Source organism: Scyliorhinus torazame, chromosome 6 (genome assembly GCF_047496885.1).
Source record: "Scyliorhinus torazame isolate Kashiwa2021f chromosome 6, sScyTor2.1, whole genome shotgun sequence".
Taxonomy (NCBI): domain Eukaryota; kingdom Metazoa; phylum Chordata; class Chondrichthyes; order Carcharhiniformes; family Scyliorhinidae; genus Scyliorhinus; species Scyliorhinus torazame.
Window position 1 is genome coordinate 143635170 of NC_092712.1, and position 24930 is coordinate 143660099.

The window sequence follows — 24930 nt, forward strand, 5'->3', positions numbered from 1 at the left end:
TATATATGTTACAAAGTTGTAAAAATGGAAAATTCTTGGTTGATCGAAAAACTTTAAAATATATTTTTAAAAAAAGATCTGTAAAAAGAAACTAAAGGCACTGTTGCTAAGTTTGCAGATGATACAAAGATCTGTCGAGGGGCAGGTAGTATTGAGGAAGCATGCAGGCTGCAGAAGGACTTGAACAGGCTAGGAGAGTGGGCAAAGAAGTGGCAGATAGAATACAATGTGGAAAAGCGTGAGGTTATGGTCTTTGGAAGGAGAAATGGAGGCATAGTCTATTTTCTAAATGGGGAGATGCTTTGGAAATCAGAAGCACAAAGGGACTTAGAAGTCCTTGTTCACGATTCTGTTAAGGTAAATATGCAGGTTCAATCGATAGTTAGGAAGGCAAATGCAATGTTAGGATTCCTGTCGAGAGGGCTGGAATACAAGACCAGGGATGTACCTCTGAGGCTATATAAGGCTCTGGTCAGATCCCATTTGGAGTATTGAGAGCGGTTTTGGGCCCCGTATCTAAGGAAGGATGTACAGGCCTTGGAAAGGGTCCAGAGGAGGTTCACAAGAATAATCCCTGGAATGAAGAGCTTGTCGTATGAGGAACAGTTGAGGACTCTGCGTCTGTACTCGTTGGAATTTAGAAGGATGAGGTGGGATATTATTGAAACTTACAGGATACTGCCAGGCCTGAATAGAGTGGACGTGGAGAGGATGTTTCCACTTGTAGGAAAAACTAGAACCAGAGGACACAATTTCCGACTAAAGGGACGATCCTTTAAAACAAATGAGGAGGAATTTCTTCAGCCAGAGGGTGGTGAATCTGTGGAACTCTTTGCCGCAGAAGGCTGTGAAGACCAAATCGCTGAGTGTCTTGAAGACTGATAGATAGGGTCTTGATTAATAAGGGGTTCAGGGATTATGGGAATGAGCAAAATATCAGCCATGATTGAATGATGGAGCAGACTCAATGGGCCGACTGACCTAATTCTGCTCCTATGTCTTATGGTCTTATGGAGCAGGCTACAGTGGTAAAATGCTTGACTCTTAATTTGCATGTTCGTAGGTCAGACAAATGTTACAGAAATGACAAAGTTGTGCAGGGGTTGTATTCTGATTTGGTGGCGTAATTGGCTCAAAGGTGGTGGGGGATGTGGCATCTCCGACTTTAAATTGGAGTTTTGGAGGGTTCCAGACATTGGGTCACTATCCAACGGAAGTTGAAACTTCACGGGAAATTCCCATTTAGTCGGTGCACGGGGACTTCTGAGGGGTTTCCCAGTGCATCTTGTATATAACCATCCAAAGAACAGTGGGTTTGGGCCAATTGGAGCTCTGAATAATATCTAGTTTCTCAGAGTGCTGTAGCTACATCCATCCAGGTGAGTATTTACTATATTCCTGATGGGCCGTCTAAATTTATAGGTTTTGAGAGAGTCAGTAATTGCTGTCCTGCTTTTGGAATCATTATATTGATACTGGTGAGGTGCAGGTGAATAATGCACTTTACATGCAACTCTTGAATTTAATGTAAAGTCAAGCACTCAAATATGACATAAGTGGCATGTCTGCTGAGCGTCCGCACAAAAGATTTTTCCCTGATTTGTAAGAGTAGCTGTTCCTTGAACAATTTCCAACATGTTCATCCTGATCATATTGTCCTTATTACCGATAAGGATTTGGTGTTATTTGAGTCAGCCGCATGATCAAAAGTTAGCTATCCTTGTAGTCAATCAGCACAGTAAAGAATTTGGAATTCACTGAATGTTGTCTGTTTCTGCAGCTGAAATTGCCAGATTATTCTCAATATTACTCTTAAACGTGGATGCCATTTATGTGGAATATTCTTAGTTGAAGAGAAAAATCAACATGGCTTTGGCAGGCTGCCCAGACTCTTTTCTACACCATCCCTACTATCAGGTTGGGCAATTGCTTATTTATTTTTGTCATTTTAACTAATAAATGTATGAATAATAATTAGATATGGCTATCTAATCTTTGTTCTGTTAATTCTTGGTCATCACCATAACAGATTTTAAGGAAGGCTTGAATATCACTGAAGCTTTGATTACAAGAGAAGATCTGCAAATTTCTCTAACTTAAAAGCACTTGAATTGAAAATGTATCCTGATCATTCTTGGTTACGCCCTCTTGGTGAAACTGTTTTGAAGGTATACTGCTCAACCTTCCGTGTAGCTTTAAGCTTTGAACTAGCTCATCAAAAGTGTCTTGAAACATGCAGACTATAGTGGTCTGAACATAATTGAAAAGAACATAATCCACAGTAATAAATTGAAAAAAGGTGGTTTCAAAGGAAAAATATACTGAAACATAGCGACAGATACACATGAAAACAACAGTGGGAAACATTTAAAATAATGGTAGAGCCCTGGAGGGAGGGATCCAAAGAAAAAACAAGAACAAATTAGCCAGTAATGGCACACCATGGATGAATGAAGAAATATGGTAAATCTGAAACCAAAGGAAGATGCATACAGCACATACCTAGACAATAAAGGTAAGAATTAGAATTTGTCAGAAGACAAAAGCAATTAGGAGAGCAAAGAGAAACAATTAAATGATCAAGTCATTATTTTAACAAAATGTACGGATATGAAAATCAGGATTTTGGGATCACAAATATGCTCGCTCAATTATTTTGACAATTGATATCAATAGGTTTCCCTCACCAAAGGTTTTGAAGAGATGTGCCGCCAAGACAGGTAAATGGAGTTAGGATACAATACAGACACATGGCTGTTAACCTTGCAGGTAATGGAACTATGGCAGCAATATTAGCTACTCAGCTGAAATAACTTTTCAATAAGGAGATTCACATGGTGGACATGATTAGAGGAGATCAAAGGAGATATTAAGATAATTAAGATGGAAAGCAGGGCAATAATTGATTCATAAATTGTATCTGAAACAAATAATACTCCTGATTCAGATGGTTTGTTGAAAGAAGTTTGGATGGACCGTGAATCTAAACCTTGTACACGAAAGGGAGATGAACTTAGTCCAGGGAACTATAGACCAGTTAACTTAATGTTGCTAGGAGAAAGATAATGAAATTCCTCGAAGATGTAATAGAAGAACATCTGACTGAAAGTGGGTGGCACGGCAGCACAGTGGTTAGCATGTTGCTTCACAGCACCAGGGTCCCAGGTTCGATTCCTGGCTTGGGTCACTGTCTGTGCCGAATCTGCATGTTCTTCCTGTGTCTGCGTGGGTTTCCTCCGGTTGCCCTGGTTTCCTCCCACTAGTCCCGAAAGACATGGTGTTAGGTGAATTGGACATTTTGAATTCTCCCTCCGTGTACCCGAACAGGAATGTGGCGACTAGGGCCTTTTCACAGTAACTTTATTTGCAGTGTTAATGTAAGCCTACTTGTGACAACAAAGATTATTAAATTAAATTAAATTAAATTAAATCAAAATAATCACCAACCCGGATTCTGAAAGAGAAGGGGGGTCGAGGCAAGTGGACATTGTCTTCAAATCACTGGGTTTATCAGGAGAGAGGTTAGGAAACACTACTTCATGCAGGGTGATAGAAGTGTGAAATAGTTTTGCAAAAAGCAGAAGATGCTAGCTAAATTAATTTGAGATCTGGTATGAATTTTTTTTTCTAATCAAAGGTTTTTAAGGGATGTGGAATCAAGGCAGGTAAATAGAGTTAAGATACAGACCAACAATTATCTAATTTAATGGTGAAGGAACCTTGAGGACCTGCATGGCATACTCATGGTCCAATATATCAATAAATTGATCTGGAGGTATATATTTCAATCTTACAATATTGAATGTACAGTAGGAATGGTCCCAAAAATGCATTTCTTAACTTTAGTAGTCATCAGATCTGATGGATTAGGTTCCAGGAAACAGATTACTGTTAGTTTAATTCAATCTTGGTATTCAGAAATGCTAATCTATGTACTTTTCTAGATGTGCAGATTTAATTTGTTTTCTGTACTAAAATTAAACTGAAGAAACAAAGTAAATGTCAGTTAATACCATTTACTGCGATAAAATATCAGAAAAAAATCTTCAAATTATATTACCGTTATTCTAGCATTTTATTTTTTACAATTTTGTGGGAAACCTTTCGAAGCAGAGTGCCCTCTGGTGTATTGATAAATGTCATTGTAAAATTTAAATCACTAATGTTTTGCATTGCTGTATGATTTTTTGAAATTCAGTCAAATTCCTAATGTGCACTCATCACCCTGGACTGTTAATACATTTTTTTTTAAATCACCTTTTCTTAAGGATATATTCACCAAACCAGATTTTCTCTTCAGACAAGATTCATGACTATTGAGCGTATGTTTGCATAAAAGAACAGCAGATTGGTTTATTCAATCTTGGCTCCACTTGGAGAAAGGTAGTGCAATTACTGAGATTATCTTCAACAAGGCAGCCAAAAAAATCAGTAAAATGTCACTGCTCAGGTGGAACTTTTCCAAACCCTTGCTTTCGAGATGTTTTAGATTTGGGTACAAGTGAGGTACATCCCCTAAAAGGAAGAAAGGGAGAGTAAGCAATTAATGGATTACAAAAGAGTAAAATGGAACAGAAAAAGGTGCATATTTGTATGACAGATGCCATGGTAATGCAAGTGCTGTTTCTAGAAAGTTTAGAGGGTAACTGATGAAGGAAAGAAGAGTGACAAAGGGAGAATATGCGAAGAGACTGAGGTAGCGGGCATGGCTGAGGTACTAAAGGAGTACTTTGTATCTGCCTTTACCAAGGAATAAGATGCTGCCAACGTCAAAGAGGAAGAAGTTGAGATCCTGGATGGGCTAAAAATTGATAATTGTTAGAAAGGCTGGCTGCATTGAAATTTGATAAGTCACCAGGACCAGGTGGGATGCATCCTAGGATGGATTGGATTTGTTTTATTGTCCCATGTACCAAGGTACAGTGAAAAGTATTGTTCTGCGTACAGTCCAGACAGATCATTCCATACATGAAAAGAAAATGTGCATTTATGAATGTTTTGATGCAAATGCCTAGGCACAGACAACGGGTGACCATAAGGAGCGCAGTACTACTCAGTAGAGAAGATGTGTGAAGATATCCGTTCAGTCCATCAGAGGGTCATTCTGGTAACAGCGGGGAAGAAGCTGTTTTTGAATCTGTTGGTGTGTGTTCTCAGACTGTTGTATCTCCTGCCCAATGGAAGGAGTTGAAAGAGAGAATAACCCAGGTGCGAGGGGTCTTTGATTATATTGCCTGCTTTCCCAAGGCAATGGGAGGTGTAGACATTCAATGGATGGAAGGCAGGTTCGAGTGATGGACTTGACTGTGTTCATGACTCTCTGTAGTTTCTTATGGACTTGGGCCAAGCAGTTGCCATACCAGGCTGTTGTGCAGCCATATTGGATACTTTCCGTGGTGCATCTGTAAAAGTTGGTCAGAGTCAATGTGGACATGCTGAATTTCCTTAGTTTGCTGAGAAAGTATAGGCGCAGTTGTGCTTTCATAGTCGTCGTGTCGCCGTGGTGGACCAGGCAGATTGGTGATGTGCACACCTAGGAATTTGAAGCTGTCAACCATCTCCACCTCGGCACCATTGCTGGAGTCTTGAAGGTAGCAAATGCAGAGGCAGTGGCCATAACCTTCCAGTTGTTCTTAAGACATGAATGGTGACAGAAGATTGGAGAACTCCAATGTTACACCCTTGTACAAAAAAATGTGCAAGGATAAAGCAAGTGATGGCAAGTTTAACCTTTGGTGGGAAACGGTTGGAAACAATAATTTGAGACAAAATTAACAGTCACTTGGACAAGTGTGGATGAATTAAGGAAAGCCAATAAAGATTTGTCAAAAGGTAAATCATTTTAACTTGATTTGAGTCGATGAGGCAACAGAGGGGTTGATGAGGGTAATATAGTTGTTAGGGGCTGTTTAGCACAGGGCTAAATCGCTGGCTTTGAAAGCAGACCAAGGCAGGCCAGCAGCATGGTTCAATTGCCGTACCAGCCTCCCCGAACAGGCTCCGGAATGTGACGACTAGGGGCTTTTCACAGTAACTTCATTTGAAGCCTACTTGTGACAATAAGCGATTTTCATTTCATTTCATTTTCATGAGTAGGGACCAAAAGGTGTTTAATAAATAAAAGGATTGGCAACAAATGTTGAAGCCAATAGAAAGGGATAATAGTGGCATATATTCAAAATTGGCTGAGTGATGGGAAACACTTGCGGTGGATGGTTGTTTATTGCACTTGAGAAAGGTATATAGGAGTTGATACTATCCCTGCTTTTATTAATGTATATTAATCACCTTGACTTGAGTGCATAGGACACTATTTCAGAATTTTCAGATGATGCAAAACTTGAATGTATTGTGTGCTGCGAAGAGGATACGGAGAGTTCTAGAGGCCATGGGCAGGCTGGTGGAATAGGCAGACTTGTGGCAGAGGAAATATAATATAGAGAAGTGTGAAGCAGAAAACTTTGAAAGGATTAGTCAGGAGGAGCAATGTTAAGTCACGGGTACAATTCTGACGAGGCTGCTGGAATAGGGGAATCTATGGGCAAATGTGCATAAAATCATTGGGCCGGCGCAGTTTGCTAAAGTGGTTTAAAAGACAAACTGTATTCGGAACTGGAGACGGAGGGTATGAAATTCAGGATATTATGATGGACAAGACATTGGTGAGACTTTACTTATAACCCCAATGATGTGCAGGTTAAGGCCATGGTAAAATTATCCCTTAGTGCCCCATTTAAGCTGGAGATGAAGAGGAATTTTTCTGAGCATCATTATTCTTTGAAATTGCCTTCCCGAGAGAGCTGTATTGGTCATTGAATATATTCAAGGTTAACTGGAACAGATCTTTGGTCAAAAAAGGAAGCGAGGCTTGGGGAAGTGTAGTTAAGGTCACAATCACAAGCTTGGTTGAAAAGCCTTTGATTTGCTCTTGTAGCCGCAGTGGCTAGTCCAGTTCAGTTTCTGGTCAATGATAACCCTCCAGGATGTTGATGGCGGAGGGATTTAATGATATTACTATTTGAATGTCACGGGATCAGGCTGAAAGGCAGAGCAGGCTCGATGGGCTGAGTGGCCAACTCCTTCGGAATGATTTTGAATAACGCTTCACAGGATATCCAGCATTAATTGCCCCCAGAAGGTGGTGATCAGTTATCTTTTTGCACTGCTGCAGTCCTTGTGATGGAAATACACCTACTGTGCTGTTAGAACAGGGGTTCCAGGATTTTGACTCGGCGACAGGAACAAATGGCGATATAGTTCCATGTCAGAATGGTGTTGGCTTGGAGGGGAACTTGCAGGTACTGGTATTTCCATGCATTTCTGCCCCTCTCCTTCTAGATGGAAGAGCTTGTGGGTTTGGAAGTTAATGAAGGGGCCTTGGTAAGTGCTGCAGTGCATCTTCTCGATGGTACATACTGCTGTGACTGTGCTTCTGTGGTAGAGGAAGTGAATGATGATGGTGGTGGATGAGGTGCCAATCAAGTGGGCTGCTTTGTCCTGGATGGTGTTGAGCTTCTGGAATGTTGTTGGAACTACAGTCATCTAGGCAATTGGAGAGTTTACATTACATTCCTGATTTGTACCTTGTAGATGCTGGACAGTCTTTGGGGAGTCGAGAAGTGTTACTCAACAGAATTCCCATCCTTTGATTGATTTGCTCTTGTAGCCACAGTGGCTAGTCCAGTTCAGTTTCTGGTCAATGGTATCCCTCCAGGATGTTGACGGTAGAGGGATTTAATGATATTACTATTTGAATGTCATGGGGAGATTCTTTCACCTTTTGAGTGATGATCTTGTAACAATGATCCTTTTATTCGTTGCTGGTTCAGGCTCAACTGGCATATTGTGCCCAAGTATGGACATGAAACTTGAGGAAGGATGTGAAAACTTTAGAGAATTCAGAAAAGATATGAGTCAGCCCAAGGATAACTTCCGATGAGAACCAGAGAAAATGGATTTAAGGCGATTGCCAAGAGAGCCAATGACGGTGAGAAGGAAAGCTTATTTACACAGTGAACGGTTAGAATCTGGAACAAAAACATAAAAATTAGAAGCAGGAGTAGAACACCTGTTTGAGCTTACTCCACCATTCCTTGCAATCATGGCTGATCTTGGGCTTCAACTCATTCTTCCGTTTGCTTCCATATCCCCGAATTCCATGAGAAACCAAACAGTACCAGCCTTCAATCTATTCAATGATGGAGCATCCACAACCCTCCAGGGTAAAGAATTCCAAAGATTCACAACTCTTGAGTGAAGAAATGTCACCTCGTCTCAGTCCTAAGTGATCGGCTACTTATCCTGATTTTAAGTGATTTACGCAAGAATCATGTATGATGTGAGGGAAAACTTTTTCAGATGAGTAGTTTGAGTCTGGAGTGCACTGTCTGGAAGTGTGGTGGAGACTACTTCAATTGAGGCATTCAAGAGGGCATTAAATGATGACTTAATGTGCAGGGGTACGGGGAAAAGACAGGGGAATGATAGTCATGATGCTCGTTTGGAGAGCCAGTGCAGAGATACTGGGCCAAATAGCGGCCTCCTGCGCTGTACCGATTTATGTGATTTTTTTTTTTTTTTTTTTTTTTTTTATGTCGCCAGTCTTTAGATTTGTCGATCAACTCTTCCAGTATCCATCCATCAAACCCCTGCAGAATTTTGTAGGTTTCAATGAGATCACCTCTCATTCTTTTAAACTCTAGAGAAAATGGACTCCATTTACTCAGCCTCTCATCATAGGACAAATCTCTCATCCCAGGGACCAGTTTAGTGACCCTTCACTGTACCGCCTCCAATGCAAGCATATCTTTTCTTCAATGTGGAAACCAAAATAGGGCGGAGTACTCCAGAACCCTGTACAACTTAAGTAATACTTTATTCTTGTTCTCCAATCCAATAAAGACCAACATGCCATTTGCCTTCATACTTGCATGTTGCACCTGCATGCTAATTTTCTGCATTCCTTTTACCAACATACCCAAGTGTCTTTGAATGTCAACACTTGCAAGTTTGTCACCTGGGGGAAAAAAAAATCTGATTTTTAAAATTCTTATGACCAAAGTGAACAACTTCACATTTCCATGTTTTACACTTCCATCTGTCCCCATGATGTCCACTAAACTGTCCCTTATCCATTTTCAGCCTCTGCTCACAGCTTATTTTTCCATCTAGCTTTTTATCATCAACAAATGTAGATATATTACTCTGTCCTCCTAGTTCTTAAAGTAGATTGCAAATAGCTGGGGTCCAGGCACTGATCCTTGCAGCATTCCACCATTCATTGCATGCCAACTTGAAAAAGTCATTTATGTACTATTTTCTAAATCAGTAAAGGCTTAAATCAGAAGTGCAAAGGGACTTGGGAGTCCTAGTTCAAGATTCTCTTCAGGTTAACGTGCAGGTTCCGTCAGCAGTTATGAAGGCAAATTCAATGTCAGCATTCATGTCGGGAGGGCTAAAATATAAGAGCAGGGATGTACTTCTGAGGCTGGAGAAGGCTCGAGTCAGACCCCATTTGGAATATTTTGAGCACTTTTGGGCCCTCTATCTAAGGAAGGATGTGCTGGCCTTGGAAAGGGTCCAGAGGAGGTTCACAAGAATGATCCCTGGAATGAAGAGCATGTCATATGAGGAACAGTTGAGGACTCTGGGTCTGTACTTGTTGGAGTTTAGAAGGATGAGGTGGGATCTTATTGAAACTTGCAGGATAGTGCGAATCCTGAATAGAGTGAACGTGGAGAGGATATTTCCACAAGTAGGAAAAACTAGAACCAGAGGGCACAATCTCAAATTAAAGGGACGATCCTTTAAAACAGAGATGAGGAGGAATTTCTTCAGCGTGAGGGTGGTGAATCTGTGGAACTCTGCCGCAGAAGGCTGTGGAGGCCAAATTACGGAGTGTCTTTAAAACAGAGATAGATAGGTTCTTGATTAATAAGGGGATCAGGGGTTATGGGGAGAAGGCAGGAGATCAGACCTGATGGGGTGAATGGCTAAATTCTGCTCCTATGTCTTATGTCCACTCTGTTTTCTATATGTTAACCAATCTTCTATCCATGCTAATGTATTGCCCTCAACTCCATGAGCCCTTATTTTGTCAGTTAACCCTTTGTGCAGCACCTTATCAAATGCCTTTTGGAAATATCCAGGTGTACTACATCTGGATCCCCCTTTATCTGCGCCAGTAGGGTTAACTGTCCTTCAGGATTTCCTTTCAGTAAAACCACCTTGACTTATTCTAATCGGATTATGCTCTAAGTGCATTGATAAGTTTGTTTAATAATAGATTTCAGTATTTACCCAACAATTGTAGGCTAACTGACCTGTAGTTCGTTCTTGCTCTCCCTCCTTCAAAAGTGCCAACTTCTAATGTAGAGGGACTGTTCCGGACTGTCAGGAATGTGGTAAATTAATGGTGCATCCAATATCTTTGCAGCCATCAATTTTAGGACCCTGGGGTTTGGGCCAGTAATCTATTTTTAAAGCAAGGACCACATTCGCAAAAAAGCCTACCATGTGAGAGCCATAAATACTAAATTATCATTGCTCACTACTCCTTCCTGATGTAATGTTACCAACACAATTGCAAGATGTCACGTACATCTGTACTTCAATCACCTCGATATTAAAACAGGGTACTGCCGCTGACATTTGAAAATTCAGCTCAATATTTCTGTTGGAGCACTCCTGATTTCAGAAAGGAGACTTTGAAACCTAGCCTGGCAAGGTAGCTGCTGCAGACGTTTTGCTTACTTCCCTGGGTTAGTGCAGCTCCAACAACACTCAAGAAGTTTGGTAACTTCCAGGACAAAGAAGCCCGCTTGATTGCTCTCCTTTTCACAAACTTTCAACCCCACCGACGAACAGTGGCAGCCATGTGTTCCATCTACAGGATGCACCACAGTAACTCACCAAAGTTCCTTGGACAGAACCTTCCAAACGCATGACCACTACCATCTAGAAGAATAAGAGCTGCAGATACCTGGGCACCCTACCACCTAGAGGTTCCTCTCCAAGTTACTCGCCACCCTGACTTGGAAATATATCACCACCCCATCACTGTTGCTGGAGCAACATCCTGGAACTCCCTCCCTCACAGCGCAGTGGGTGTACCTGCAGCTCAAAGACTGCAGCGGTTCAAGAAGGCAACCCACCACCACCTTCTGAAGGGCAACTAGGGATGGGCAATAAATGCCGGCCGAACTAGCGATGCCAACATCCTGTAAATGAATAAAAAAAGATAATGACTGACCTACAGGAGGTCATTTCCATTGGCACCACCTGAGTGGTTATCTGATGGAGCAGAACACTGTTGTAGAACCTGCCAAATTAGCATGCCATTAATTCTTTGGCATATTCTGTGAACTCTATTATTATAATTTGTTAAAAAGCATTCTGGGGGCTGCAGGCATGCTCGAATGGAGATTCAGTACTCTGAATAAAGAATACGACAACATAAGGAATGGGAGCAAGAGTAGACAATATGGCTCCTCGGGCCTGCTCCATTATTCAGAGCGACCATAACTGATCTCCATTTTCCCACGTGCTCTATTGAAAACACCATGTCCCAGATGTCCTGTCAGTAATGGAACAGGTGTGCTCACTGCTGACTGTGATTCTAATTTTCAACATTTCATTTTAATGGCTTGGCTATCGCTTGAACACTCTCACTGCAATTGTAACTACCCACTTCACGGTTTTATGTCTGAGCCTTTGCATCTTCCAGATCTGGCGACTCGTAGAGTCGAGAAGTTGAGCCCGACCCCTTTTTTCACATTAAAGAGGTGCACAATGAGGTGGTAGGTGTTAATTTTCCAATACTTCTTGATTCTGTAAATGTTCCATCAGACTGGAAAATATCAAATATAACCTGCGTATTCAAGAAGGGAGGTGGTAGTAAACTATAGGCAAGTTAACTTGTTGGGAAGATGTTCGAATCGATCATTGAGGTTATAGTTGAGCACATAAGAGAAAAAGTAATTGTAAAGAGTCAGCATGATTTTGTAAAAGGGAAATCATGTTCAACCAATTTATTGGAGTCCTTTTGTATGAGCAACAGATCCTGTGGACATGCTGTACCTGGATTTCCAGAAGGCATTTGATAAGGTGCCACATCAAAGGGTATTGTGGAAAATAAAACCCCATGGTGTAGAGGTGACATATTAGCAGGCTGGAAGATTGGCATGCTGACAGACCGACAACAGAGTATGCATAAATGATTTTTTTACCATTGGCAGGATGTGACGAGTGGAGTGCCACAGGGGTCCTGTGCTGGGGCCTCAACATTTTACAATTTCTATTAATGCCTTGGATGAGGGGAATTAGGACATTGTAGGTAAATTTGTAGATGGTACAAAGAAAGCTTGGAGACTATGTTACGAAGAGGACATGAGGTTGCAGGTGGATATAGATAGGTTGAGTGAATGGGCAAAAAACCTGGCAAATGGAGTATGATGTGAGAGCATGTGAAGTTCATTTTGGCAGGAAGAATTAAATAAACGGTATTACTTAAGCAGAGAATGACTGCAGAATTTAGAGGTGCAGAGCGATCTTGGTGTTCTGGTGCATGAATCACAAAAGGTTAGTTTGCAAGTACAGCAAGTAATTAAGAAGGCTAATGGACTACTATCCTTTTTATGACAAGAGAAATTGAACATGGAAGGGAGGATGTTATGCTTCAGTTGTTCAGGGCTTTGATGAGACCACACCTCAAATATATTGTGTGCAGTTTTGGTCACATTTAAGGAAATATGTATATGCATTGGAGGTGTTCAGAGGAGTTTTACTAGATTGATACTTGGAATGAACGGGTTGTCTTATGAGAAAAGGTTAGACAGACTGACCTTGTTTCTACTGGAGTTGGAGCAAAGGGTGATTGAAGTATATAAGACCTTGAATAGTCTTGACGAGGTGGGCGTAAAAAGGATGATTCCTATTGTGGGTGAGTCGAGAACTGGGAGCATTGTTTTAAAACGAGAGTTGCCCCGTTAGGACAGGTGAGGAGAATTTGAGACTTTGGAACTCATTGCCTCAGAATGCAGTGGAGACGAGGTCATTGAATATTTTAAGGCAGGTAGATCGATCCTCGTTAGGCAAGGGGATCAAAAGTTATCGGGAGTAGATGAGAATGTAGAACTCAAAACACAAACCACGATCCTATTGAATGATGGAGCAGGGACCAAATAGCCAACTTATGCTCCTATTTCATATGTTCGTATCGATGGATGACATGTCCCTTAAGATCTGTCTTTGGTTCATATACTTGTAATGTTTTAAAATGCCAAACACTGCACATCCTTATCCTGACCATGTTCACCCCTCTCTTGCCCCCAAAATACTCATCACCTCAACCTCAACAACGTTCACCTCTGTCACCCTCCAACCCCAACAATGATCGCTCCCCATTTATTGACCTCCAATGATGTTCCCAATCCCAGTCAACAATGCTCTGTTGTGGCAGGGGGGGGGGGGGGAGGAGGAGAGTGGGAGGAGAGGAGGAGGAGGAGGAGGTGTTGAACATTACCAGGAGGGAGGGTGAGCATTTTTGGATAGGGGTGAGCATTATCAAGAGGTGGGGGTGGTGAACTTTGCCAGAATAGATGGTACATATGAAGATAAGAATCAGGAGCAGGAGGCAGCCACTCGGCCCCTTGAGCCTGCTCTGCCATTCAACAAGATCATATCTGATTGTAACTTCAACCCCAGATCCCTGCCTTTTCACCCCCTTGGTAATCAAGAATCTATCTAATGTTGCCTTAAAAAAAAAAAAAATTCAAAGACTCAACTTCTACCACCTTTTGAGGAAAATCCAGAGACACTCTGCCCTTACAGAGAAAAAAATTATCCATCTGTCTTAAATGAGCGACCATCTATTTTTAAACAGTGATCCCTAGTTCTAGATTTTCTGATGTGAGGAAACATCCTCGCCACATCCACACCTCAAAGATCTTGGATATTTCAATCAAGTTACCCCTTACTCTTTACTCTAGTGGATACAAATCTAATCTCTCCAACCTTTCCTCATAAGACAACCTGCGCATTCCTGGCATTAGCCCAGTAAAGCTTCTCTGAACCTTGTCCTCACAGTCAGCGTTGCAGCGAAGTGGTCTGGGAACGGTGTCCTCGCAGTCAGCATTGCAGTGAAGCAGTCGTGATATTAAAAAGTGTTTTATTTTGCAAGAAGGCATTAACTGAAAAACAACATAAATACATGGAAATCAGGGCCATTATAATAAAATAATATAAGTCAGCAAAGTAGGGTAAGGGAGGTAAGATAATAATAATATATAAGCATAATTTTCTGTTTTTAAAAAAAGAGTAAGAGGCTTGAGGATAGTCATGGCAGGAGAGCTTGCACAGTGATGTGCTCCTCCTGTGCTATGTGGAAAATCAGGGAAGCTTCAGTGGTCCCTGGTGACTACGTGTGCAATACGTATGTCCAACTGCAGCTACTGGCTAGTCGCATTTCAGAGCTGGAGACGAGGGTGGATTCACTGGAGCATCGTGATGCTGAGCAAATTGTGGATAGCACATTCAGTGATGTGGTCACACCGTAGGTGAAAATTGAACAGGCAGCAAGTGCATGGGTGATCACCAGACAGAGAAGAGGAAGGCAGATAGTGCAGGAGTCCCTGTGACCATCCCCCTTTCTAACAGATATATATCGTTTTGGATATTGTTGGGGGGGAAATGACTGTGCAGGGAAAAGCAGTGGCAGCCACCTCATGGCACATGGGTGGGTCTGCTGCACAGGAGGAGAGGAAGAAGAAGAATGGTAGGTCGATAGTGGTAGGGGATTTAATTGTATGGGAAATAGACGGACGCTTCTGTGACCGAAAAAGAGACTCCAGCATGGTGTTGCTTCCCTGGTGTTTGGATCAGGGTTGTCACTGAACGGCTGGAAAGCATTTTGATGGGGGAGGGCAAACGTACAGATTTTATGGTACATATTGGTACCAATGATATTGGCAGAAAAGGGGATGGGGTCCTGAAAGAAGAATTTAGGGAGCTAGGAAGTAGATTTTAAAAAAACAGGACCCAGAAGGTGGGAACTTCTGGATTACTTCTGGTGCCAACGTGCTAGTGACTATAGTAATAGAAGGGTAGTCCAGGTGAATGTTTGGCTGGAGAGATGGTGCAGGCAGAATGGCTTTAGATTTCTGGGCATTGGAACTTTTTGGGTCAGTGGGACCTGTACAAGGCAACCGGGTTGCACGTAAACCGAAATGGGACCAGCGTCCTTGCAAGGGGGTTTGCTCGTACTGTTGGAGAGGGTTTAAACCAACTTGGCGGGGGGGGTTGGTATCCTGAGAAGGTTCAGCAGGGGGAGATGCATCGTCAAAATGCGAACAAACAGCAAGTGAGTCAGGCAGACAGACAGGTTATAGGTCGGTTAAGTCACAAGGGAATTTGGCAAGATTGGATGATATTTTAATGCAAGGAGTCTGACGAACAAGGCTCAATGAGTTGAGGGCACAAATTAAAACATGGGAGTATGGTGTCATTGCTGTCACTGAGGTATAGTTGAGAGAGGAGCAGGATTGGCAGCTCAATATTCCAGGAGATATTCAGGCGAGACGGGCAGGGGGTAAAAGAGGAGGGGTATTGCAATTTTAATCAGGGAATCAATTACAGCAGTGAGGGACAATATCTTATGCTCGTCAAATGAAGCCATGTGTGTAGCCGCGTTGCTGGGAGTGTTCTAGTGGGCCCCTGATAGACCGAGAGAAATAGAAGAGCAGATATGTCGGCAAATTTCAGAGCAGTGTAAAAGTAATAGGGTACAGATGGTGGGGGATTTCGAATGGTGATGAGAAACATATCAGCCATGATTGAATGGCAGAGCAGACTCAATGGGCTGAATGACCTAATTCATATGCCTTATGGTCTTATTAACTGGGGTAGTCATAGTGCGTAAGTTTTCGAGGGAACAGAATTCTTAAAATGCATCCAGGAGAATTTTTGTGCCAGTACGTAGAAGGTCCTCCGAGAGGGGCCGGTCTTGGATTTAATGAAGCAGGGTATCAGTGGGGGAGCATTCTGCAGATGGTGATCATAACTCCGTTCGATTCAAAGTTGTTATGGAAAAGGACAAGGGTGGGCCTAAAATTGAAGTTCTAAACTGGGAAAGCATGATTTTTTTTTTTTTAAATAAGATCAGATATTATTTGGCTAGAGTGCACAGGGTGCAGACTTGTAGCTAAATCTGTGACAGAACAGTGGAACGCATTCAAGAAGGAAATGGGTAGCGGACAGGACCAACATGTTCCAATCAAGAACAAGAGTGGGACAAACAAATCCAGTGAACCCTGGATATCGAGGGAGTGACAGCAATGGGTAAAGAGCAAATGGGAAGGCAGATATTGAGAGCACAAAACGGCAGAAGCACTAGAGGCGTACAAAATGTGTAAGAGGGAACTTAAAAAGAAAATGGGAGCAAAAAGGGGACATGAAAGGAGACTGGCAGGCAAAATAAAGGTGGCAGGCAAAATAAAGGAAAACCCAAAGTTGTTTTACAAGTACATTAAGGGTGAAAGAATAGGACCCATTCAGGACTCTGGTAATTTGTGTGGAGTTAGGAGGACGTAGATAGGGTTCTAAATTCATACTTTGAGTTGGTGTTCATCAGTGGCAAGGGCAATGTAAGTATAGGAATCAGGAGGAAGGGGTGGCGCAGTGGTTAGCGCTGGGATTGCGGCACTGAGGACCACGGTTCGAATCCCGATCCTGGGTCACTGCCCGTGTGGAGTTTGCACATTCTCCCCATGTCTGCATGGGTTTCACCCCCACAAACCAAAGATGTGCAGGTTAGGTGGATTGGCTACGCTAAATTGCCCCTTAATTTGGGGGGAAAAATAATAATTGGGTACTCTAAATTGAAAAAAAAAGAAATCCTGAAGAAGGGGATTGCGATAAAGTTAAAGATTAACATAGACAGAGAGGAGATTGTGTGATCCAGCAGGTTTAAAAGTAGATAATCTCCAGGGCTGGATGAAATGTATCCTAGGCTGTTGAGTGAGGCAAGGGAGGAAATAGGGGCGCTGGCAATAATTTTCAATTCCTCTCTGGCCACAGGAGGGATGCCACAGGAGAGATGCCGGAGGACTGGAGGATAGCTAATGTAAATTTGTCCTGGTTCTACCTATGCCATTGATTCCCACATGGACCATGACAGCTGGGTCCTCCCCTCCCACTCCAGATTTCTCCCCATCCACAGGCACTGACCAGGCAGGCAAAACTATGTTTGGAGCTCCTTATCACAGTTGCAGACACATCTATCATACTGACCATACTGTCTCCTTCTACCACGTTCCTTTTCACTCCACCCACTTGACTGGCATCCTTCACCACGGTGCTGTGGGAAGTCTGATCATCCATCCGAGTCCTTTCATCCGTGCAGGAAACGAGCAACTTATTCCTGTTGGACAAAGTGAAAGGCTGAGGCTCCTTTGAAACTGCATGCTGGGTCCCCATATCTGCCTGACCTGCAGTTGCAACCTCCTGTCCCTGACCAACTCTAAAGTTCATCATCTCCTCAGGGGTTTGACCACCTCCTGGAATAAGCTGCCCAGGTAACTTCCCACGCCCAATGTCCACAGCTTGGGCTCCAGCTCAATGACTGAGGCAAAGCTCCTCGACCCATAGACATTTATTACTGATGTTTTTGCCCTGGATTCCACATTCTGCAGCCTCCATACATCACCTGCCCTGTCATCTTTATTCTGTTTCACTCAATTAATTACGTTTCCTTCATTAATTTATGATTAATAAGCCCTCCTACTTGTAGCACTGTTGCTGCACAGCTCTAGGGTCCCAGGTTCGATTCCCAGCTTGGGTCCCTGCCGGTGTGGAGTCTACGTTCTCCCTGTGTCTGCGTGGGTTTCCTCCTACAACTCCCGAAAGACGTGCTGTTAGGTAATTTGGACATTCTAAATGTCCCTCAGTGGACCCGAACATGCGCCGGAATGTGGCGACTAGGGGCTTTTCACAGTAACTTCATTGCAGTGTTAATGGAAGCCTACTTGTGACAATAAAGATTATTATTATTAATACAATAACCATTGACTATTGCTAGTAGACCTTACTACAACCAATAAAATTATAAAATTATTAATAAATTACCCACTTCTGAAAAATAAAGGAGAAAAACTGTCACTAACCAATCATTTACCTGTTTCCCTGTGACGTCTCGCTTTAAAAACAGCACGAGAGTAAGAATCTAACCGCCTTCTCTTGGTTGCCCCACTCCTCTACAAGACACAAGTCATGATTGTTAATGGCCCTGTTCCTCTTGCACTCTTTCCATGTTAATGGCAACGCTCCTCTTTCACTCCCTCACTGTTGAGAGAGCCTCCCCTGTTGCCCCCTCTCAATGTTGAGGGAGCCGCTCCTCTTGCCAGTCCTCACTGTTTTTAAAAAAAAAAAAAAAAAAAAATTCATTTGCGGGATGTGGGTGTAGCTGTTTCGGCGAGAATTTATTTCCCATTCGTAGTTGCCCTTCAGAAGGTGGTGGCGAGCTGCCTTCTTGAATCTATGCAGTCGTTGAGGTGTAGGTGCACCCACAGTACTATTAGGGAGGGAATTCCATGATTTTGACTCCACGACAGTGAAGGAACGGTGATATATTTCCAAGTTGGCGTGGTGAGTGACTTTGAGGGTGACCTCCAGGTGGTGCGGTTCCCAGGTACCTGCTGCTCCTCTTCTGTGTGGTTGTGGGTTTGGCAGGTGCTGCCTAAGGAACCTTGGTGAGTTCCTGCAGTGCATCCTATACGTGGTACACACGGCTGCCACTGTTCGTCGGTGGTGGAAGAATTGAATATTTGTGGAAGGGGGAGCAATCACGCTGGCTGCTTTGTCCTGGATGGTATTGAGTTTTTGTGTTGTTGGACCTGCACTCATCCAGACAAGCGGAGAGTATTCCATTACACTCCTGACGTGTGCCTTGCAGAGAGTGGACAGTCTTTGGGGGCCAGGAAATGAGTAACTTGCCGTAGAATTCATAGCCTTTGAACTGTTCTGGCAGCCACTGTATTAATATGGCTAGTCTAGATCGGGTTCTGATCAATGGTAACACCCAGGACATTGATGGTGGGGGATTCAGTGACGGTAAGGCCATTGAATGTCAAGGGATGGTGGTTAAATCCTCTCTTGTAGGGGATGGTCATTGCCTGGCACTTGGTGTGGTGTGAATGTAACTTGCCACTTGTCAGCTAAGCCTGGATATTGTCCAGATCTTGCTGCATTTGGACATGGACTGCTTCATTACATGAGGAGTCATGAATGGTGCTGAACATTGTGCAGTCATTTACGAATATCCCCACATTAACAGGAAAGAGTACAAGCACAGTATTATGGAAGGCAGGTTATTAATGAAGTGGCTGAAGATGGTTGGGCCTCAGACGCGACCCTGAGGAACTCCTGCAGTGATGTCCTGGAGCCGTGATGATTGACCACCAACCACCACAACCATGTTCCTTTGTGCCAGGTATGACTCCAACCAGTGGAGAGTTTTCCCCCTGATTCCCATTGACTCCAGTTTTGTTTGGGATCCTTGATGCCACACTCGGTCAAATGCTGCCTTGATGTCAAGGGCAGTCGTTCTAACCTCACCTCTGTCATTCAGCTCTTGTGTCCATGTTTGAACCAAGGCTGCAATGAGATCAGGAGCTAAGTAACCCTGGCGGAACCCAAACTGAGCGTCCGTGAGCAGATTATTGCTGAATAAGTGCCGTTTGATAGCACTGTTGATGACCCCTCCTATCACTTTGCTGATGGAATATACACTGATAGCGCGGTCATCGGCTGGGTTGGATTTGTCCTGTTTCTTGTGTGCAGTACACACCTGGGCAATTTTCCACATTGCCAGGTAGATGCCAGTGTTGTAGCTGTTCAGGAAGGTTCTAGAGCACAAGTCGTCAGTACTATTGCTGGAATATTGTCCGAATATTTTCAGTGCTTTCAACTGTTTCTTGATATCATGTGGAGTGAATCATATTGGCTGGAGACTTGACATCTGTGTTACTGAGGATCTCCAAAGAGACAGATGGATCCTCTACTGGCTGAAGATTGTTGCGAATGCTTCAGCCTTGTCTTTTGCACAGATGTTCTGGGCTCCTCCATCATTGATGATGGGGATATTTGTGGAGCCGCCCTCTCCAGTGACCTGTTAAATTATCCACCACCATTCATGGCTAGATGTGGCAGGACTGCAGAGCTTAGATCTGATGCGTCTATTGTGGACTCGCTATTATTTGCTGCTTGTGCCGTTTGGCACAAGTAGTCCTGTCTTGTAGCTTCACCAGGTTGACACCTCATTTTTTGGTATGCCTGCTGTTGCTCCAGCCATGCTCTTCAGCATTCTTCATTGAACCTGGGTTAATCCCCTGGCTTGGTGATAATGGTAGAGTGGGGGATATGCCGGACCATGAGTTTGCAGATTGTGGTTGAATACAATGCTGCTGCTGATGGCCCACAGTGCCTCGGATGCCCAGTCTTGAGTTGCTAGATCTGTTTGAAGTCTATTCCATTTAGCACGGTGTTAGTGCCACACAACACGATGGAGAGTATGGCCCCGCCATTCCACTTGCGCGGTCAACGTCCCCACTCCTCCTCTTGTGCATTCAGGAGCCCTGCCGCTTCTCTTGCATGGTCAGGAGCCCGCAAGTATTCGTAATTTACTAAACACATTGGATAAGCATCTGAAGAGAGAAAATTTGCTGGGTTATGGAGAAATTGCAGCGCATGGAGGTGAGCTGAGTTGCTTGCGTTTAGAACTGGCACAGGCGCAACAGTCATCTATGCTGTCACTGTTGCAAGATTCATTCTTTATGGAATGGCTGAATCAATTTACAACAGACAAGTTAATTGATAGGGTGACTTTGAGCTGGGCGATGGCTCAGTGAGTACTGCGCAAAGCAAGTGGAGGCCTTGAACAAGAAAATGCTGACAATCGGAGTGGTGCAGAAGTAATCACCTAAAGCACAGCTGTGAATAGATAGAAAGTATTGTCTGTTGAAGAGTGCAGGAAGGAATGTCTGAAGCAGCACCAGCTATACCTAAAAATGAAGTGCCAACCTGGTGAAGCTGCAACACAGGACTCCTTGCGAGCTGAATAGCATAAGCCGTGAGCAATAAAAGAGCGAAATGATTCCAGAACCAATGGATCAAATATAAGCTCTGCTGTCTTGCCACATCCAGTTGTGAATGGTGGTGGACAATTAAACAACTCATCGGAGGAGGGTCTTCCACAAATATCCCCACCCTCAATGACGTCGGAGCCTAACACATCAGTGGAGAAGATAAGACTGAAGCATTTGCAACAATCTTCAGCCAGAAGTGTTGAAGGGATGATCCACCTTTGCCTCCTCCAGAAGTCTCCAGCATCACAGATGCCATTCTTCGGTCAATTTGATTCACTCCACGTGATATCAAGAATAAGCAGTAGGCACTGCATTGTGCAGGACTGGCAATAGTACTGCTCTCGTGTCTAGTACGCCTACAACAGTGGCACCTACCCAGCAATGTAGAAAATTGTCCAGGTATGTCCTGTATGCAAAAATCCAGCCTGGCCAATTACTGCTCTATCAGTGTACTCTTGATCATCAGTAAAGTGGTTGAAGGGGTCATCGACACTGCCTTAAAGTGGCATTTGCTCAGCAGTAACCTGCTCACTGATGCTAAGCTTGGATTTTGCCAGGATCACTCTGCCCCTCATCTTGGTTCAAATATGAACTGAAAAGAAAGAACTGAACTGCAGAGGCGAGAGTCACTGCCCTTGGATATCAAGTAGGCTGAGTGTAGCATCAGGGAGCCCTAGCAAAACTGGAGTCAATGGGAATTGTGCAAAATCTCAGTTGGTTGGAAACATATCGCGCACAAAAGAAGATGGTTGTCGTTGCTGGAGGTCAAATATCTCAGTTCCAGGACATTACTGTGGGAGTTCCTCAAGGGATGTGTTCTTCGTCCCAACCATATTTGGCTGCTGTATCAGTGAGCTTCCTTTCATCATAAGGTCCGAATTGACGATGTTTGCTAACATGTTCAGCACCATTTGTGACGATTCAGTTACTGAAGCAGTCCATGTCCATATGTCGCAAGACTTGAACAGTCTCCAGGCTGGCTGAAAAGTGGCAAGTTTTATGACGCCCTGGCTAAGCGTGGTCAATTCCAACCCATTTGTCCTGGCGTCACAACATAATTGAAATTATTAGTTCTTAGATAGAGTCTTCGATCTTCAGCTGCCCAATAACTACAGTTACCAGATTTGTAAATTTAAATGCAAGTAATTTTTATTAATAACAATAACTATAAATACACATCAAATACAATTGTTTGCCCATTATCTAATTTCTTCCCCCCCCCCCCCCTTTAACTCACCCCACCCACTGCACACATAACAAGACAAGGGGAAAAAAGGGATGAAGGAAATATCGCTAAAAGTGCAAGGGATGAAGTGATCTTGCTTTGAGTCTGTAATCATTTTCATTGTAGATTCATCAGGATCTTGAGATTTCTCTGCAGATTCAGAAGCCAGTAGGCAGGAAACCTAAGGCTGGCTCATAAGGCCGCGCAGCTCCCCCCCCACCCGACCGCAACACCCGACTGGATGGCTGGCCGTCGCTCAGCCCCGAGGTTCGAGTCACGCGATGTGGAGGCGCTCCTGGACGCGGTGGAGCAGAGGAGGGACGCCCTGTATCCCGGGCACGGCCGCAGAGTTGCCCCACGCCACAGCCGGCGTCTGGAGGGAAGTGGCAGAGGCCGTCACCGCTGTGGCCCTGACACCACGGACAGGCACCCAGTGCCACAAGAAGGTGAACGACCTCGTCAGAGCAGGCAGGGTGAGCCCCCCATATCCCCCCCTCCCCCATATCCTCCCCTCCCCCATATCCCCCCCTCCCCCATATCCCCCCCTCCCCCATATCCCCCCTCCCCATATCCCCCCTCCCCATATCCCCCCTCCCCCATATCCCCCCCTCCCCCATATCCCCCCCTCCCCCATATCCCCCCCTCCCCCATATCCCCCCCTCCCCCATATCCCCCCCTCCCCCATATCCCCCCCTCCCCCATATCCCCCCTCCCCCATATCCCCCCTCCCCCATATCCCCCCTCCCCCATATCCCCCCTCCCCCATATCCCCCCCTCCCCCATATCCCCCCCTCCCCCATATCCCCCCCTCCCCCATATCCCCCCCTCCCCCATATCCCCCCTCCCCCATATCCCCCCTCCCCCATATCCCCCCCTCCCCCATATCCCCCCCTCCCCCATATCCCCCCCTCCCCCATATTCCCCCATCCCCCATATTCCCCCATCCCCCATATCCCCAAGTGAATCCAGCCCTAACCTTAACCTCTGCAATGCACGCGCAACCGATGGCGTGCATTCATACACCTGCCTAACACTGTTGCCTTTTACCCCCCCCCCCCCACAGGAGAAGCGCGCACACAACAATAGGGAGCATGTGAGGACTGGAGGAGGGCCCGCTGATGAGAGGCCACTGACCGTACATGAGGAAAGGGCCCTGGAACTGGCTGGCGGACCTGAGGACCGGGAGGTTGCTGATGCAGAGGTCGGGGGCCCACGAGCAAGTGAGCCACCAACAGCCCGTCCCCATATCCCCCCTCCCCTATATCCCCCTCCCCCGTATCACCTGATCACTGCCTGATGTCTAACCATGCATGCTTCATTGTGTATCGCAGGACCAAACGTCCAGGCACCCATCCCCGCAGATGCACACCGCCCGCAGGATGCCCCTCGGAGACCACAGGAGACGGAGAGACCCGCACCCTCCAGCATGCGACGCCCGCAGGATGCCCCTTGGAGACCACGGGAGACTGAGAGACCCGGCCCCTCCAGCATGCGACGCCCGCAGGATGCCCCTCGGAGACCACGGGAGACGGAGAGACCTGGAGCAACAGGGAGACGACACCCCCGTCACGTGCGGGAGCGACCACCCAGCGATGAGGGGGGCAGCCACAGGCCCCTGTCACATCCGAGCCGGGACACCCCTACCCGGGACACCCCTACCCGGGAAGACGAAATACCGGACAGTGACTCAGAGTGGATGGGTGGAGACGAACCCCCACCCCAAAGTGCCATGGAGTCAGAGTGGGACGAAGAGCACGACACAACGCCACTGCTGTCACCAACACCCTCCACCATCGCAGAAACACTCACCACGGTTGGGCACTTTAGTGATGAGGCGTCTGGTACACTCACTGGTGCGCACAACACAGCTGTCCCGGTACAGCAGGTGGAGGTAGGAGCAGCAGAGGGACCGGGCGGTCGGAGGGCAGCCCAGGCCAAGCGAACATCTGCCGCCCAGATGGATCCCGGGTTCCTGCAGTTACCACACCCACACATAGATCCGATGCAACCACCGACACGGAGACGAGCAAATAGGGTGACGGGTGGCTTGCGGAGGCTGCGGTCGCAGGTGGAGGAGTCCACCCGCGTCCAGGAGCTGGGAGTGGTCCCGGTCATGCGTGCCACCCAGGCTGACACCGCACGGGTGGCGTCCGCGGTGGAGGCAATGGGTGCGACGGTGTCAGACATGGGGAACGGTTTGCGAGGCCTGGGGCCTTCCGTGCAGGCGGCATCTGTGGCCCAGGAAATGGCTGCCCTCTCACAGGAGGCCATGAGCCAGTGCCAGCGCCAGATGGCAGAGGCGCTCAACGCCATGGCCCAGTCTCAGCAGGCCATGGCCCAGTCTCAGCAGGCCATGGCCCAGTCTCAGCAGGCCATGGCCCAGTCTCAGCAGGCCATGGCCCAGTCTCAGCAGGCCATGGCCCAGTCTCAGCAGGCCATGGCCCAGTCTCAGCAGGCCATGGCCCAGTCTCAGCAGGCCATGGCCCAGTCTCAGCAGGCCATGGCCCAGTCTCAGCAGGCCATGGCCCAGTCTCAGCAGGCCATGGCCCAGTCTCAGCAGGCCATGGC

At 45.3% G+C, this 24930-nt stretch overlaps 1 protein-coding gene across 11 annotated transcripts in view; it reads left to right on the plus strand.

Moving 5' to 3' along the window:
* Positions 1 to 24930, plus strand: part of grb10b (growth factor receptor-bound protein 10b) — a 484722-nt gene that overhangs the window by 114422 nt on the left and 345370 nt on the right. For 4 of the 11 annotated variants that reach the window (XM_072508844.1, XM_072508843.1, XM_072508849.1 and 1 more), the window contains exon 2: positions 1781 to 1917. The exons of 2 other annotated variants lie outside the window; for them this stretch is intronic. In XM_072508844.1, coding sequence (XP_072364945.1) covers positions 1867 to 1917 — 51 coding nt within the window. In that variant the 5' untranslated portion in view covers positions 1781 to 1866. Of the gene's footprint in view, positions 1 to 1780; positions 1918 to 2029; positions 2169 to 7829; positions 7988 to 11725; positions 11799 to 24930 lie in introns of those variants that run through there. 5 more of the 11 variants (XM_072508850.1, XM_072508846.1, XM_072508847.1 and 2 more) reach the window with 5 other exon arrangements.